This window comes from Crinia signifera, chromosome 4 (assembly GCF_055691185.1).
Source record: "Crinia signifera chromosome 4, ASM5569118v1, whole genome shotgun sequence".
Classification (NCBI taxonomy): Eukaryota; Metazoa; Chordata; class Amphibia; order Anura; family Myobatrachidae; genus Crinia; species Crinia signifera.
In genome coordinates this window covers 277,541,628-277,559,114 of record NC_139220.1, presented here as the reverse complement: position 1 = coordinate 277,559,114, position 17,487 = coordinate 277,541,628, and the positions used below count along the sequence as shown (strand labels likewise).

Below are 17,487 nucleotides of genomic sequence, written 5' to 3'. Positions count from 1 at the left end.
TACATCTGGCCCCAAGTGAGTATGAAAAAAGTGTTATATACACAGTATTTTGCACTCAGCCATTCCTCTTACAATAACGTCCTTCTGTCCAGAGGACGACTTGGTAATTTCTTTCATTTAAAACTGCAACATTGTTTGTTTGTAAACTCATCAGAAATGTAAATGACAGCACGATTTTTTATTTTCTTTTTTTTTTTACATTTTGTAATAAACAAATAGTTTTTATCAAATAAATAATATAAAATCTGCATCTTATAAAATTAAGTAATTCCAAAACAATCATTTAACATTGCTATGTTAAATATAAACTAAAATATGTATAAAATATAGGCATAAACAATAAGGGAATATGCTGGCACAAGTGATAATAAATGAATGTATATATATAATATATAACTTGACAATTTTTGTTCTCTCAATGAGAATCTAAACTTTATAAAAGCAATTACACTAACTAATTCTGTTACGTCTGACCAATGACTGAGTTCCTGCAGGACAACTCATGTCAGACGTGTAACAGAACAGACACTGGCTACTGTGCTGTACATAGTACATACGTAGAAGTGGTTGGTATTTAGTTTCCTTCAGGGGTAACATCAAAATCCCTAATAAATATTTGATCATTTTGCGGCTTCATTTGTACAAACTGGTGCTCCTGCTGGGATGTGCTAATATACCATCCAGGGAACGCCACCGATTCAAATGTGGTGTTGTAACTGGAGTTTTGTGTCTTGTAGAAGAGGAACGGCAGCAAGTCATCGTTCTTTTTCCCTCGAATGTTGGTGACCTCCTACGGGAGACAGACAAAAGAAAAGTTTAGCTGAAACTCAAGTAGATATAGATGGTATTCGGACGGCGCATAAAAAAGTTGAAAAATGCCATGGTCAACCACTAGAGATTGACGGCATGTAGTTACACGCTTATACTTGGTCATCCGCGTTAAGATAGACATTGACGGGAGATCAACAGAAGGTAAGCATCGACGGAACCCTGGTCTTTTTTTTGTGCCGGTCCATTTGGTTTCTACTCTACTATCCAAGTAGACATATGCTTGCGAGGCACCGTGCCGAAGCATGGCAAGAGCGAGGCATGCGAGGGGACACTGTGTACATACAGTGTCCACGGGCACCCCTCTGACTTTCAGCACCAAAAAAAGACGTAAAACTTGTGTTGACCTTGCTACTGTTGACCAGGTTCCCGTCAATGCTTATCTTCTGTCGATCTCCCATCTATATAAAAGTGGACGACCAAGTATAGGCATCTAACTAAACACTGTTGTCCTCTAGTGGTCAACCATGGTATTGTTGACCTGGAATTGGTCGATTCCATATACCATAACCGAATAGATGTACACCAGACAACTGACACTTCAGTCTCGGAATGTCATACTTTAAATGAACTTATAAATCCCATCAATGATTTTCCTAACCAGACTTTTACACTATAGCAATGTTGAGCTGCAGGAGTAAATACTACATGACATTTGAATGTCACAATCAACTGACCACCAGAAATCAGCTAACAGGTAAGCAAAACCACTGTACTAGGACACACTGTTTTGTTGAATTACGTTCATGTTGACATTATGAATGTTGACATGATGAACATTATTATCATTTATTTATATAGCGCCACAATGGATCCGCAGCGCTCAGAGTTCATAAACAATTAAACAAAACAAGAAAACTGGGCCTTACAGTTTAAAACAGCTTAGGACAGTGGTTCCAACCCTGGTCCTCAAGTAGCCCCAACAGTGCACGTTTTCCAGGTCACCCAGCAGGTGCACAGGTGCACTCATTATTCAGGCACATTTTAAAAGATCCACAGGTGGAGCTAATTATGTCACCTGTGATTCTGTGTGGAGACCTGGAAAACGTGCACTGTTGGGGATACTTTAGGACCAGGGTTGGGAACCACTGGCCTAGGACACTTACAGGGTATAAACATATCAGCGGACGATACTCAAATAAGTATTAGGGTGGGAAGTATGGAGATGGTTTAGCTAAAAGAAGAGAGCTTATATTCTAAAGGGATATTGACACACAGTCTGGAAATCTGAGGTGACCTGGAAGCCGTTACTAGTTTATTAATATACCAACATTATATTATATTTGAATACAACATAGGAATGGAGATTAGATGTGTAACATGAAGTTTATGGAGAATAACCAGTGTTATGCTGCCCATACATATATGCGATCAGATGCGATGGGACATCGCAATGCGATGTCCCATCGCATCTGATCGCACCAAGTGGTGCCCAGTGCAGCACCCGATGTCGCATGCCATCCTGCGATGGACATCGGGTGCTGGAAGAGGGGTGGTGTGGGGCTGTGTAGGCGGGACCGTAGCTGGGGACCATTGCGGTGGAGCTTTCAGGCAGCAGGACTTGTCAGCAGCAGTGACTTTGAAATACTGGGACAGCCCTCTGATTGGCTGAGAGAGCTCTCTTTCAGCAGCCTCAGCCAGAGGGCCTTCCAGTGTTTCAAAGTCATCTGCTGCCGAGTCTCGCCGCCTGAAAGCTCCACCACTCCGGTCCCCACTACACAGCCGCCATGCCTCCCCTGCTGCTGCGTTGTCCCTCCAGTCACCAGCATTAAGGTACCGGCTCCCCGCCATCGCTCCGGTACCCATCCCGGCCCCGCTCCCCGAACATTCGAGCAATTGCATTTGGTTAAAAACCACATGCGATTGCTCATGCAATTCGATAAATATTATGTGCAGCTCATAATAACTATCGATGTGACATTCGACAGCGTGCCTGCGCGTCGCGTCGAATGTCAGCTTAAAAATGCATGCAATCATTCTATTTATCACCTAGATGTGGCCAAAATCTATTGATTGCATTCGATATCTCACATATGTATGGGCAGCACTAGTTTTTTTAGGTGTTTTATTGTTGCTGCCACTGGCAGGAAGCGGACCAGCAGATCATATATACTCACCATCAGAGATAGTACTGGATTACTGCCACTACCTTCTTCAGGAATGCAAGATAAAAAGAGATTGCAACCGGTGATACCTAATGTGACTGGCAGTTTCTCCTTCACCGGAGGTGCTGATATATAGGTGCCCATATTTATCTTAACTGTAAAGAAGAAGCAAGAGTGTGTAAGCAAATTGTCCTCATGTTATAATACTATATGTTGTGTATATGGCAGTGTACAGTGCACATGCATTGCATAATATATATATATATACATATATATATATATATATATATATATATAAGAGACTTCTGTATGACTACAGTATGAGTGTACGATTTTGTGCTCTTTTCTAAGTGATCTGACTAGATCGCTTAGAAAGTAAGCACAGATCACTTAGTGTGTATATCCTTGAGCGATGGCGGTGTGAGCATAGGTGTGCGCACATTGAGTCTTATGGGAGCACCTAATGCTGTGCCCACCCTTATGAACACTTATGAACACCTCCCTGCCAGCAATACCTTTTACCAAAGACTTTTGCTTTTAAGAACTGTATTCCATTGAAAGCAGCGCCCATCAATCAATTGTGTGTGTTTTGCATTGTTACTTGTACCAGACCATTGTCTTATCATTACATATCATCCATACTGTATATGTTTTTTACTTTATTTGCATGTATTATTATACTTAGAGATGTTTTATATTGTAGCAAGTACCAATAGATGATGGTAGACACGCCTAATTGGCACTGTTAGACACACCCAATGGGCGGTGTTATACATGTTTATGATGTGGTGCTAGGCACACCCCTTTGGCAGTGCACCCCTTAATAAAATGTGCTGCGCATGCCTATGGGTGTGAGATCCCGCATGTCGCTATCGCCCTCTAGATAAGTCAGTGCAGTCAAAAATCTAGTCAAATTGCAAGTGACTGCAAATCTCGCTGTGTGTACAGAATGAGCAATAACGAGATCTCTCATTCTGAACCAGTACCCGACTTTTTTTTTTTTGCTTAAGCAAAATCACTTCGCAAAATCGCTTAGCACACATCTCTGCATGTGTATGGGCTCGCCTACCCTAAATAGCTTAGCAAAAATGCTTAGCACACATCTCAATGTGTGTATGCCCCTTTAGAACAACCCTATGAATTTAATTACCCTCCATCCAAGGGTATTCAATTGGTGCTGATTGCGCCTAGGCGAAAAATCATAACTCTTCAAACCATTTTAGGTCGAATTTCGATTCTGATTATCCAATTAATGTGCTGGGTTTTATTTTTAACCACAGTGTTCACAGAAAAATGAAATATGTAAAATTGGTCTTTAAATCAAATTTTCTCCCCAGGTAGCTTCTTACACTATGATCTGGTATTTTATGCTCTCTCCAGTGATCACGTGTTACCACCTCATCACTATAGCAGGACACAAACAGTTTGAACTGTTTTCCAGAAGGGACAGTCAGAAATCCATAAGTGAGAACTTACCTTGTTGCTCAAGATTCTTTCCTTGTAAAAATAATGCCACAAGGCGAGCGCTGTCCGGGAGTTCTTGCAGCGCCATACACTTCTGTCTGCAGTCTCGAATAATGTGGACGATTGTGTTTCTACGTCGGAATTTGGGTCGGGGCGCGCTTGTTTCTTCTACGTTGCTTACCGGAATTTCTTCTAAAGTTAGAAATAGAACAGGTTAAATATGTCAGCTTCCTGCACTCAGACTACATGACGTTGTGCGGTCTAAGTGTTTCCCAAATAGGAACTGAAACCTGACAGCAGGGCAAATATTCTAGAATGTCTCTCATGGGGATGTCGTTATAAGGCATGTGATTATTAAATATATTAATATTTTCCTTATTTATTCATTCAGATATTATATTACTTTCCTTAATCCAAATGTTATCCTTAATAACTTAATATTTTATCTACTTGATTTTGACATATTTACTCTAAAACACTGAGAATTTACTTGACATATACCGGGCCAAATGTAATAGGGTGAGAGTTTCAGAAAGTGAGAGATTTTGGGAGAACTTTCCCATGTTTTTTAAAGCAGCAATCAATTACATGGCAAAAATCAACCTGGTTTTGCAGTGTAATTGATTGCTGCTTTAAAAAACATGGGAAAACTCTCCCAAAATCTCTCACTTTCTGAAACTCTCACCCTATTACATTTGGTCCACCGTATTATTTCCTACAAGTCAATTTTACAGTTTAGGGTAGTGTTTCCCATTTGGGGGAAAGTTAATTTCTTAATACCGCGATTAGCATAATTAAGAAATTCTTATTATTGGGTCTGAAACCGTATAGTAAATATGCCGTATTCAATTAGCCACAGTTAAATACTGCAGACTGATTGATCTGTTGGGGGTAATTCAATTATAGCCTGTGGCAGCCAACATCCAACCTGCAGGTTAATGTTAAAGCCTCAGGAGTCTCGAACAGAAATCAATATTAAATGCCCTGATTCAATAGGTTAACATGTAGTTTGGGGTATTTTACCATATGAGTAAAAAAAGGGTTATAATTGGTAAGCCCAAGGCTGACACCCTTTTCCCAGCATGCTAAATAACCTCCTCTACTGTAACTGAAATTTTTATAAAAAAATGTAATAAAATAATTTTTATATCTTTTTATATAAAAAAAATTGTTGCATTTAAAAAAAAAATATATATATAAATCTACTAGTAATATATAACAGTTTAAATATAAATAATATGGGCATATTAACCAATAAATTACCATCTATACAGGAATGAATTACTGCAGATGATCTTACCCTCCACTAGGATTTGATCCAACAGGTCACTGTCATCGAAAAAGGATAATTTGTCACAACTTTTCCCTCTCTTCAACGTTTCCACAACTACCACCAGCATTATCGCCTTCTTAAAGGAGCACAAGGTCTTTCCAGGCATTTTTATCTCGCTCTTCATCTCAGATCTGCATGCTGACCAACTTGTATATTGAGAGGTCAAATTGAAATGCTTCATGGAGGTCTGAGGAAAAACAATTCAGATATTTCCGTCTCTGCATACAGTACGTATTTTGTCTTTGTAATTTAGCAGAATTTGCAGGCTGTTGTGTATGTAAACTGCTATAAAATTATGTATAGCTTTGTGCTATAAAACAAAAGCATTTGTTTTAAAAAAACATAGGTTCCAAATCCAAAATTTATTTTAAATATTATTTTTAAAAACCCCAATTTAATATAAATCCACATATTTAAAATCTCTCTCTCTCTCTCTCTCTCTCTCTCTCTCTCTCTCTCTCTCTCTCTCTCTCTCTCCCCATCTCTTAAAATATAAAAATGTATTAATTTTCTTTGAATATATAAAAGGTTTTTTAGTATTTTAGTACGAGAGATGATAGATATTTTGCATTTTATTAATACAATAAAATTTAATTTTTTTTTTACATTTTATTTAGAGAAGCTCACATCCAGTTTTCTGTATTTAACTAAAATAATATTTTAACAGTATTAATATATGAAATAACAGAATTGTCACGTGAAATTTACCTTCATTTTGCAGGAATGTTCAGCATAAAATTCTTCATTTTCACTAAAAATGCAAAAAAAAAAAAAAAAAAAAAATGTTGATTGAGGCACAAATATTCTTCCATAATCCTAACAATACTGCGGTCTGAGGCAGCAGCGGAAAGGTCCATGTACTTGTAAAAACCCCATATTTAAATATGGAACATGTATATTTAAATATATATTTTGCTGTCTTCCTCAAACGGCTTCATTATATGTTATGTTACATAAAGGCTGTATTACCTGTAGCTGTTCATTGCTTTCAGGCTTAATTCGGGAACTTCTGCCATTGTTAAACCTGCAGATAAATAATAATAATAATAATAATAATAATAATAATAAGAAGAAGAAGAAGAAGAAGAAGAAGAAGAAGAAGAAGAAGAAGAAGAAGAAAAAGAAACCTATATAGAAAACATTTTGCCAATGAATATTGCAGCATGAAAATACCAAAGCATATAACATCACTACTTACCCGTTGCTTTAAAAAATTCAGCAAAACCTATAAAGAATCTTTTGTCAGGCAGAGAAACGGTATCTGACTGAATAAAGTGGCATGTCACGTCTCTTTATATCCAAGTGCATTGGATTGTTAGGCAATACAGGATTTCACCCGCCACCCCCACACATACACACACACACCGCCTGAAAACACAATAAGGGAACTAATATGTGTAAACGTGCACATAAGTAATTCCAGGATGTGGTAGTGACATGTAAAATATACACGCATTTCACTGAAATATAGATGGTCACAACAAATTATATAAATTTAGGGGGGGGGGATTCAATTAGACTCAGGTATATCACACTACCAATTGCTGGTGTCAGAGGCATTCACATAGCATTCAGTTAACACATGAGACCCTGCACCTGGACTGAAGTTCATGAGGAAACCTATAAAATTGTGTTACACATGGGCAAAATACACATTGATTCTGCGGAATCAGTGGACATCTGCTCATTTTTTGGCTGGGGAAATTTAATTATTTAATTCAATAGCCTTACCTCCGGGAGGTAGAACTACCATTGGTGCAGTCCATGAGGACTAAGGGGCCCACTGCTGCCCCGTCGCACTCTTCTTGTCACCCACTGTTTTTCCCTGTCACACTCTGCTTCCCCCTGTCACCCGCAGCCTCTCCCTCTCACCTAAATCCATGTTCCATATTGATAACTTGGGTTGAGGTGGAGGAGGGGAGCTCACATTATATTTTTGCACCCACAAGTTCCGCCACTGTTTGCCCCGCGCTCGGCTAACCGAATTTCCAGTCAAATAATCTTTGTTGTTTTTTTACCTGCTCAAAAATTTGAACATTGAGGTATTTTATTAATTATGATTTTCCTTATTATGACACAAAACATCATAATGTAACCCATCGATATGGTTATTTTACTTATCAGTAAAAGCTTGCTGCTGGGTATGAAAGATGTGAGGTTACCTGAAATGTTCCACTGCTAGCAATCCATCCCACTGTGCGAGCTGGTAGTGTGGGGCAGGGGGTCTGGTCTTTTGTATTCTGGTACATGTCCTCAGCGGTATTGATTAATGCACAAAGACAATGTGGGGAGATAAAGGAATTAAGAGATCGACATTGGCTTAGATATCTGCAGTCATTTACTGTTTCTTTAGTAGGGACCAGGGGGTTATTCTGATTGACTCACTAAGCAGCAAAAATTTGCTCCTTAGGGGGGCCTTCTATCGCCATCCGCATCTGTAACAAAGACACATCGCCTCGCATGCCACTTCTGCTGCTGGAGAAATCATTTGATGGTTGCCGACCATCGAAGGATTTTTCCTGCCATCGCAAATAAAAGTCAGTCTGAACTGATTTTTATCAGAGAAAAGAAACTCATTTGAATCTCAAACCATAGGTGCCGATTTATGTTTTTGCTGGTGGGTGCTCAATCCAAAAATATAGGGGAGTGGCTTCATGGGAAAGGGGCGTGGCCACAAAATAAGACTGATTTATATTACGCAGCACAGTAGTCTCCAATATTCAAATTATGGCAACAGTGCCAAATACATAAATGCCCACACAGTGCAGGTACAAAAATCCCCCCCACAGTGCCAAATACATAAATGCCCACACAGTGCAGGTACAAAAATCCCCCCCACAGTGCCAAATACATAAATCACCCCACAGTGCCAAATACATAAATACCCACACAGTACCTATGCCAGCGACGAGGGAGGGGGAGTGGGCTGGGAGGGTGGGTGCTCATCAATTTCCATGGGTGCTCGAGCCCTCAAGCACCCACAGAATCGGCACCTATGTCTCCAACTACAGGGCTACAGGAGGAAAAAAAACCTGGGCAGCATGGGGTCCAGGCTGCGTGAAGAGCCTGGGGTCTGTGGGTACAGCAGCACAGCGAGCAGTCCGCAGTGTCCGAGAAGCAATGAGTGAGAGGACACTGCGGACAGCAGTGGCAGAAATTCAAAAGATAGGCCAGCCGCTGATTGGCTGAGAGTGAACTTTCTCTATAAGCCAATCAGCGGCCGGCCTATCTTTTGGATTTTCAATTATCTTTTGAATTACGATTTCACAGGTCTTTTCCAAGCATACTTATAGGGACAGGGCGCTGAGGAATGGTTACTGGAGGATGATGTTTCAGCTATATTTCAGAATGGTATTGACAGGATTGGCTTAGAAGTATTATGTGGATGAATCCAAGATATCCGTGCCCATGCTGGGAACTGGAGGGAAAGTCGGCGTGCATGGGAATAGGCCTAAGTCCTGCACGCAAGGTACAGGTTGCGTTCAATGGAGCGCAGTCAGAGAGGCCGCAGGTAATGTCAGTGTGAGTGCCAGTCAATCTGAGGAAGCCGCCGAGTGGAGTTAGGCGGAGAAACGCGTCATTGAGCCGGTTCCATATGTTGCTGTAAAGTGCAGCACAGCTATATTTGTTCCCTGAGGAGATCTGGACTATTGACACAAGCTACGGTATTGCTATTTGGCTTAGAGAGTGCTTCTCCTGACTCCCTGCATGCCATGGACACATCAACATGGGAGGAGATTGACATCAAAAAGTGGCCACAAAAAGTAGCAGGTGATATATATATAAATTATGGGTCTTTTGCCTACTGCTTGATTTTAACTGTTCTATTAAATAAGTGATCCCAAGGAGAATCTAACATACAAAGGAGACTTCTTCTTTTTAATAAATTATAACTATATGCCTCATACCATCTAGCCTCAAAAAGCCATAAGGTATTGAAAATTAAACCATCAGGAATCCACCATTTATGTGGAGCTACAATAATAAGTACCATATGAATTTCTATTTCTGGCGTTTTTAACTTGCTCTTAATGAATTCATTTGTCTTTATTTTTTTATGTGTAAATCTTTTTTTAAGGTTGTATATATGATGTATTGATACATACATTTATAATGGAAAATAGTTTTGGGAATCATGCTTGAATTAAAAATAAATAACTGTGAATTAATTTTATAATAAAAGTGTTGTTATAGTGATTTGAAAGAACAGCGCTCTCTGAAAAGGTTTCTTTTGCAAGGTTCTTGTGTCCCGAGCAAATCAACTCTTTAGCGTATTTTTGAGTGCCAGGATGATGGTGTGCACCGATAGTCACATGGAGACGGTGGCGGCTGGACACTGGGATGCCTGCAGCATTGCGGCAGGAGACAGCCTAAAAGCAAGCAAGGACTAAAATGCATTGCCCGTCCACATATTTTACGATGAGTATTGGTCGCTGTAGGGTACTATGGAGCAGTGGTGGGATTCAAATAAATTACCAACAAGTTCTATGTCCTAACGCCCATTGCACATAAAGCCACACGCCATAACGCCAATAACACATAAGGCCACACACCGTAATGCCCATTAAACATTGTGCTACATGCCGTGATGCCAGTTACACATTTTGCCACACACCATGATGCCCATTACATATTTGAAACTTGTGCCACTTACCTACATGCTCATTGCTAGGGGGGTGTTGCTCGATGCCTGGGGCTTCATGCTGGATGCCAGGGGCTTCATGCTGGATGTCAGGTGCTTCATGCTGGATGCCAGGGGCCTCATGCTGGATGCCAGGGGCTTCATGCTGGATGCCAGGGGCTTCATGCTGGATGCCAGGGGCCTCATGCTGGATGCCAAGGGGTTTAATGCTCATTGCCAAGGGGGGATACATGCTGGTTGCCAGGGGCGTAACTAGAACTTGTTGGGCCCCATAGAAACTGCAAACATAGCAGACTGCAGGGACACCATGGAGCGCTCAGCTAATAAAGAGGAGAAGCGCTGTAAGCAGCTGTGACAGCCGGGCAGAGAGCTGCATGTTGCCCGGCTGTATACTGAACTGAAAGCAGGTCCGCAGCTATTTTGAATTCTCCCACTGGACCGAGAGACAGTAGGAGCTCACGGCCGGCAGCCAATAAGAAGCCCCCATTGCCGCTCCTTATTGGCTGCCGGACCGCGAGCTCCTATTGGCTCGCGGTCCAGCAGCTGCAGTAGCATTCAAAATAGCCACAAACGGTGGCGGACCTGCTTTCAGTATACAGCCGGGCAGAACGCAGCTCTCTGCCCGGCTGTCACAGCTACTTCAAGAAGTTCAAGTACCTTGTCAGCGCTCCTTAGCCACCGGTTCTGCAGAACTGATCGTATATTAGGTATCGGTTCTGCAGAACCGGTGCGAACCGGCTGAATCCCACCACTGCTACGGAGCCCAACCAAGGGTAAAACGCATAGTGAAAGTTCAATGATCACTGCTCCCCAGTAAGAGAGCAAAAAAAGTTCAGCCTAACAAGTGTTTCACAACGTTCAAAATGTAAAGCTTCTGCGAAACACACTAATCGTCACTTCCTCATAATCACTACATAGGAAGAGATTTTTTATTTTATTTGTATAAATGAAATCAAAGTTTTTTTTTTCATTTTTTATATTTTCAAGTAGAGTTGCTCCCCAAATATAATTTTATATTAATATTAGTAGATATACTCTCCCCTAAAGCCTTTCATTAATATATTGTGCAGTGGGAATATTTTATATCATATCTATGGCCCTTATTCTGATCGGTGCGGCCGGAGCCGCATATGCGGCTCTGACCGCACCAGGCGAATCCCCGCCTTCCATACGGATCGCCACGGCCGTCCGTACGCGGACATGTGGCGATCCGCATGAATGTGTACGGGGATACGCCTCCTCCATGGTGGGAGCAGCCCCTGCATTCGATGGTCGCCGAACATCGAATGCAGGGCCGCACGCTCCACCAGGTCCCGCAACACAAGACCACACGGACACTTGTCCGTGTGAAATCTTGTATGGGGGCGGGCAGCTGACATCCGGCGATGTCAGATGCCCGCCCTGTACCCACGCGTCACAGCCTCATTACCATGCATACGCCCCGCGTTTGCATGGGAACGCCCATGAAACGCGGGGCGTATGCATATGTAAATGAGGCTTAGTAGCCCCTCACGCCCCTATCCACCCCCTTTGCGGCGGTCAAAAAACTTGTGCGGCGATTTCGCCTGCACATGCGCAGAGTGCCCTCTGCACATGCGCAGACCGAAAACATCGGCGGAACGGCCGCAAGCGGCCGTTACCGCTTCAATCAGAATAAGGGCCTATGTTTTGTGGGGTAATTTTGCACTTGAACACATCTTTTCTGTTCGTTCTTTTTATTTTGGCTTCATGTTGTCTCCTTTGAATGGACATTTATTAATATATTAATTCAAGAATGTGCTTTATATTTCCTTACACACACACTGGTATTTATGACCTGATTCAGACCAGTTCTTATGGGTCCTTTTTCAATGGTGGAGGGTCTGTGCATGCGTGTGTATGCGTATGTGCACACCCCCTGTGCAAATGCCTTTGGTGAATATAACACTCGCAGAGGCATTGACACTGGCAGGCGAGGGAGGGGGCAATCAGGAGGTAGCATCATGGGAACGCCCAGCTTCTCACGTGTCTTAAGTGCCTGCCTCGTTTTAGGCGATCAGACTTTTATTTCTGAAGGGGAGAGAAATCATTCGATGGTTGGCGACCATCAAATGATTTCGCTCTCCTTTGGCCGCATGCGTGTTCTCGGCAGGGCGTCGAGTATACGCAGGCTAGCAAACAGGTCTGAATCAGGCCCTTAATGTGTTGGATTTTATAGTGTTATAACTTTTATATTGTCAGCAGCAGCTCATTTTACACACGGTACGATTTAGTGTGCTAGATTATGCATTATATTGTACTGTGTGTATGCACTATCTGACGTAGGATGCGCGCTCCCGCAGGTCATTTGGGAGGGAGCTGCTTGGATGAACATGCAACACAATTCTGGCTAGAAAGCATACAATAGTATAGTGTAGAACAGCTGTAACGTCATATCATATACAATATCATATGCATATCGTACTTATTTTAAGCACAAATCTTATGCTTTTGACCATTGGAAGGTTCCTGGGAGATCGTATATGATATCATATGGAACACGAATCGTACCGTGTGTACTGGAGCACTACAGTTGCTGGTAATACGGTAAGATTGGTACATGCAATGGTTTGTATTCAAAGTATTATAGTATAGCAGTGGTGTACTTATAATGGGTGTAGTGTTTGTGGTGGTACACGGGCCCCTGAGTCCCAGGAGGGTCCACACCTCACATACTGGTCCTGTTTTTTTTATACTTACCCTGTGGAATCCTGTAACAGTGGTAGCTGTGCTGCAGAGTTTGCCAGAAAAACGGACTCGGCACCATTTTTCCGGAGATCTGCGCATGCGCAGTAGAGTCTGAGCACTCTCGTACAGCACTCAAGTACAGCACTCTAGTACTCAGACTCTACAGCACTGCGCAACTGCTGGCAGAGCAGAGGAGGCCCAGATGTAGAGAGGGCATACGAGCCCTCTCCTCTTTTAAAATGCCCCTGTTGTATAGCCATTTAGTAAAATATATTACACTAGGGGTGAACAACAGTGGGTGAAACTTCGAAGGTTACCTTGCAAGGTTGGGAATTTGCATTAGGTGGCATAGAGCAGCGGTTCTCAAACTGTGGGTCCTGACCCCAAAGTGTGTCCCGACCTTCTCAGCATGGGGTCGCGACTCCATATTGTTGGCCATCAGGCTGATGACTTTCCTAATCTCAGTCAGTGATTCAAGGAGTCTAAAAGATCTATTTAGTTGTCTGTTATTTTAGACTCACATTTTATGCCTTCATAATGCTGCCACCATGTATGTGCTGTCTGCTGACCTTGTGATGACCTTCTGCAGTCACTTGCTGGGGTCCCGGAATTATTTTTATTGTCTTATGGGGTCCCAGAGTAGAATAGTTTGAGGACCCCTGGCATAGAGTGTCACACGTAGCCGCGACGGAGCGCGGCAGGTACAGTACTCACCCGTCCGCGCCCGCCGCCGGCTAGCGTGTGCAGGCTCCGGTCTGCGGTGTGCGGGTAGCGGCAGCTCTGGGTAGGGATGGCAGCAGTAGTGGTGTCGGGAGGCCGGCGTCGCCATCTTGGTTGAGGGCAGGAGACAGATTGGCCCAGAGTGGAGGTTCCCTCCTCATCCTGTGCTGACAGCCAATGGCAGCCATCCCCTGGGGATATAGGGGATCTGCCTAGGCTGTTCAGTGTCAGTGCAATGAGTCTTTGGAGTCATTCACAACTCCTAGCTGATTCCTGGATCCTGGCTCTTTCTCTCCTGACTCTGGTGCCTTGCTCCCTGCATCTTGCTACAAGGAAGTTTTCTCCTGACACCAATGCTGCAAGTCCTACCTAGTGCTTGTTCCTGCTTGTGTCCCAGAATTACCCTGCACAGCTTCCCGCTGTCCTCCTTCATACAACTCATTCATTCCATCATCTTTCAGTCATCCGGATCCATTTCTTCTGTCATCAAATCAACCTCCTTCCGGATCCTCATCTATGTACTCTGGCTCACCAAGTATACGTTTCCAGATTTCCCTGCCCGTTATTAGTATTGTGCTGGACTCTATTTAATTTATTCCAACTGTCACTTAAAGAAGTATTTGAGTGAAGTTTATCATTTATGAAATCCGTTATTAAACCTGCACATTTCAATCCTACTCCTCCTGGTCCGTCTCCGGTTCCTGTGCACCACACGACTCCATCCAGCCCTTTAGCCGTGACAGTTTGCACTGACCCGATGGAATCGGGTGAAGCACAGGCCTCCATGACGGATGTTCTTCAAGGCATCATGGCTCGATTGGAACAAGTAGAGACTACCCAGCGTCAAGTGGCTCAATTTCTCCAGACCTTGTCATCACCTCAGGCGGCTCCCTCAGTTTCAGCAGCACCAACCTCCGGAGCTTCGGCCCCTGCTGCTCCCCCTGGGCCAGCTGCTCCTCACCAGCTACACCTGTCAACCCCCAGTAAATATGACGGGTCCCCGAGGGGGTGTCGAGGATTCCTGAATCAATGTGACGTCCATTTTACCCTCCAGCCTTCCAATTTCCCCTCTCCCAAGACTCGGGTGGCTTACATCGTGTCCCTACTGGCGGGTCCAGCCCTGGAGTGGGTGTCCCCCCTTTGGGAGCGTGCGGATCCCATCCTCAATAACTATGAAGAATTTGTGGCCTCCTTCCGTCGCATCTTCGACGAGCCTGGCAGAGTGTCCTCCGCAGCCACGGAGATCCTAAGGATTCGTCAGGGCAGTCGCCCAGTGGGACAATATGTCGTACAATTTCAAACCCTGGCTTCCGAACTCAGATGGAACGAAGAGGCTCTCGTTTCTGCCTTCTGGAACGGCCTAGCCGGGCGCATCAAGGACGAGTTAGCAACTCGCGATTCTCCTTCCACCCTGGCTGAACTCATTTCATTATGTAACAAAGTCGATCTGCGACTCCAAGAACGCCAACTTGAGAGGAATCGCTCTGATCGCCTTCGCCCTCGATTTCCTTCCAATGTCGCACCAGCCTCCAAACCAACCCCGCCTCCTGCGGTGTCAACAGATGAGCCCATGCAAATCAACCGCTCCCGTCTCTCTCTCGAAGAGAAGTCCCGAAGACGGCGAGAGAATCTATGCATGTACTGTGGCTCCTTAGCTCACTTATTGGTTTCCTGCCCGCTGCGGCCGGGAAACGACCGCTCCTAATCTCCCCGAGGGAGGTCCGATTAGGAGTCTTGCTTCCATCTCCCTCTTCTTCTGATTCCACCATTCCGGTTACCCTTGTGTGTCCCCAAGGGAGAAAAAGAGTTCAGGCCCTATTGGACTCTGGAGCAGCGGGAAACTTCCTTTCTTCTTCTTTTGTTACCCAACATGCCCTGCCTGTGCAACCCCTGGATCACTCGCTGGTCCTCACTGCAGTGGATGGGAGTCGAATTCGTAGTGGACAAATCACCCATCAGACCACCCCGGTGACACTGCTCATAGGAGCTCTACATCAAGAGACCCTCGAATTCTTCATTCTTCCACAGTCCTCACACCAAATGGTCCTGGGCCTTCCCTGGCTCTCCAAACATAACCCACACATCGATTGGACCAATATGGAGGTCAAGGCCTGGGGAACAGATTGCCAGTCTACTTGCATTCCTCAGATCCTTCCGGTCTACCAGACCCATCCAAAACGTGAGGGTAACTGTCCTTCATCCTCTTCAGCTCCACCCTTGTCGATACCCGCACCATATCGTTCATTTACAGATGTATTCAGTAAAGGTGGTGCCGACACCCTGCCTCCTCACCGTCCTTGGGACTGTCCGATAGAGCTGGTGGCCGGGAAGTTCCCTCCTCGTGGCCGCATCTATCCCCTGTCGCTACCTGAGACTGAGGCCATGTCCTCGTACATTCAAGAGAACTTAAACAAAGGTTTCATTCGACCATCTACTTCTCCGGCCGGGGCCGGGTTTTTCTTTGTGAAAAAGAAAGATGGCGGTCTTCGGCCATGTATCGACTATAGGGGCCTGAATGACATCACCATTAAAAACCGCTATCCCTTACCCCTTATCGCAGAACTTTTCGACAAAATCAGAGGGGCAGCAATCTTTACTAAATTGGACCTGCGAGGGGCCTACAATTTGATCCGGATCCGTCCAGGTGACGAGTGGAAGACGGCTTTTAACACGCGCGACGGCCACTATGAATACCTGGTGATGCCCTTCGGCCTTTGTAACGCCCCCGCTGTCTTCCAACAGTTTGTAAATGATATCTTTCGGGACTTGCTGTACCACTCCATCGTAGTCTATCTAGACGATATACTCATCTTCTCTCCAAATCTCCAACTTCACAGACAGACAGTGTCCGAAGTCCTACGACGTCTTCGCCAAAATCAACTGTTCTGCAAGTTGGAAAAGTGCGTTTTTGAGGTCACGTCCATTCCATTCTTGGGTCACATTCTCTCCGCCACTGGGATAGAAATGGACCCAGAGAAGGTGAGAGCCATCCAAGACTGGGCAGCCCCCACAACACTCAAAGGAATTCAGAGATTCCTAGGGTTCTCAAACTATTACCGGCGATTTATCCGGAACTTCTCTACTATCGCTGCTCCCCTCACTGCTCTCACTTGCAAGGGAGCTGATCCAAGCCGATGGTCGCCAGAAGCATCCTCTGCCTTCCAGCAGTTAAAGAGAGCATTCATGACGGCACCAATCCTCCTCCAACCAGACCTCGACAGGCCCTTCATTCTCGAGGTGGACGCATCCTCGGAAGGGATCGGGGCCATCTTGTCACAAAAAGGTGAGGATCAAGAATTACACCCTTGTGCCTTCCTCTCCAAAAAATTCCTCCCAGCAGAGAAGAATTACCCCATCGGGGAACAGGAGTTGCTGGCAGTCAAAACTGCGTTAGAGGAGTGGCGATACCTTCTGGAGGGGGCACGACATAAGATCACCGTGTATTCAGACCACAAAAATCTGTCCTTTCTTAAACAGGCTCAGTGCCTTACTGCCCGCCAAGCCCGTTGGGCCATGTTTTTTGAACGCTTTGATTTCCAAATTAAATTCCGACCTGGAACCACGAATACTAAGGCAGACGCTCTATCCCGCTCCTTTGAGACGACCTCTGACCAAGAGACACCTCCTCGTCCAATCCTCGATCCGCTGGTCTTCGCCCAAGTAACCGTACAGCCATCTCCTCCTCCAGG

At 44.3% G+C, this 17,487-nt stretch overlaps 1 protein-coding gene across 1 annotated transcript; it reads right to left on the bottom strand.

The window, feature by feature from the left end:
- Positions 1–277: 277 nt before the first annotated feature.
- On the bottom strand, positions 278–6,982 carry LOC146072607 (interleukin-1 beta-like). The gene is made up of 7 exons (XM_083179816.1): positions 6,929–6,982; positions 6,700–6,754; positions 6,439–6,481; positions 5,698–5,917; positions 4,410–4,589; positions 2,946–3,088; positions 278–790 (listed from the first exon to the last, which is right to left on the bottom strand). The coding sequence occupies exons 2-7, from the start codon at positions 6,744–6,746 to the stop codon at positions 575–577; spliced, it is 849 nt and encodes a 282-aa protein (XP_083035942.1). The 5' UTR covers positions 6,747–6,754; positions 6,929–6,982; the 3' UTR covers positions 278–574.
- Positions 6,983–17,487: the final 10,505 nt, after the last annotated feature.

What these genes read in the sequence shown, in the direction of transcription:
- LOC146072607 (XM_083179816.1), bottom strand. Translation starts at nt 6,746, where the DNA reads ATGGCAGAAGTTCCCGAATTAAGCCTGAAAGCAATGAACAGCTACAG. An exon ending in AACATTCCTGCAAAATGAAG is followed by an intron (nt 5,918 to 6,438) that starts GTAAATTTCACG and finishes GTTTTTCCTCAG; the next exon opens with ACCTCCATGAAGCATTTCAA. An exon ending in ATCCAGTACTATCTCTGATG is followed by an intron (nt 791 to 2,945) that starts GTGAGTATATAT and finishes TGTCTCCCGTAG; the next exon opens with GAGGTCACCAACATTCGAGG.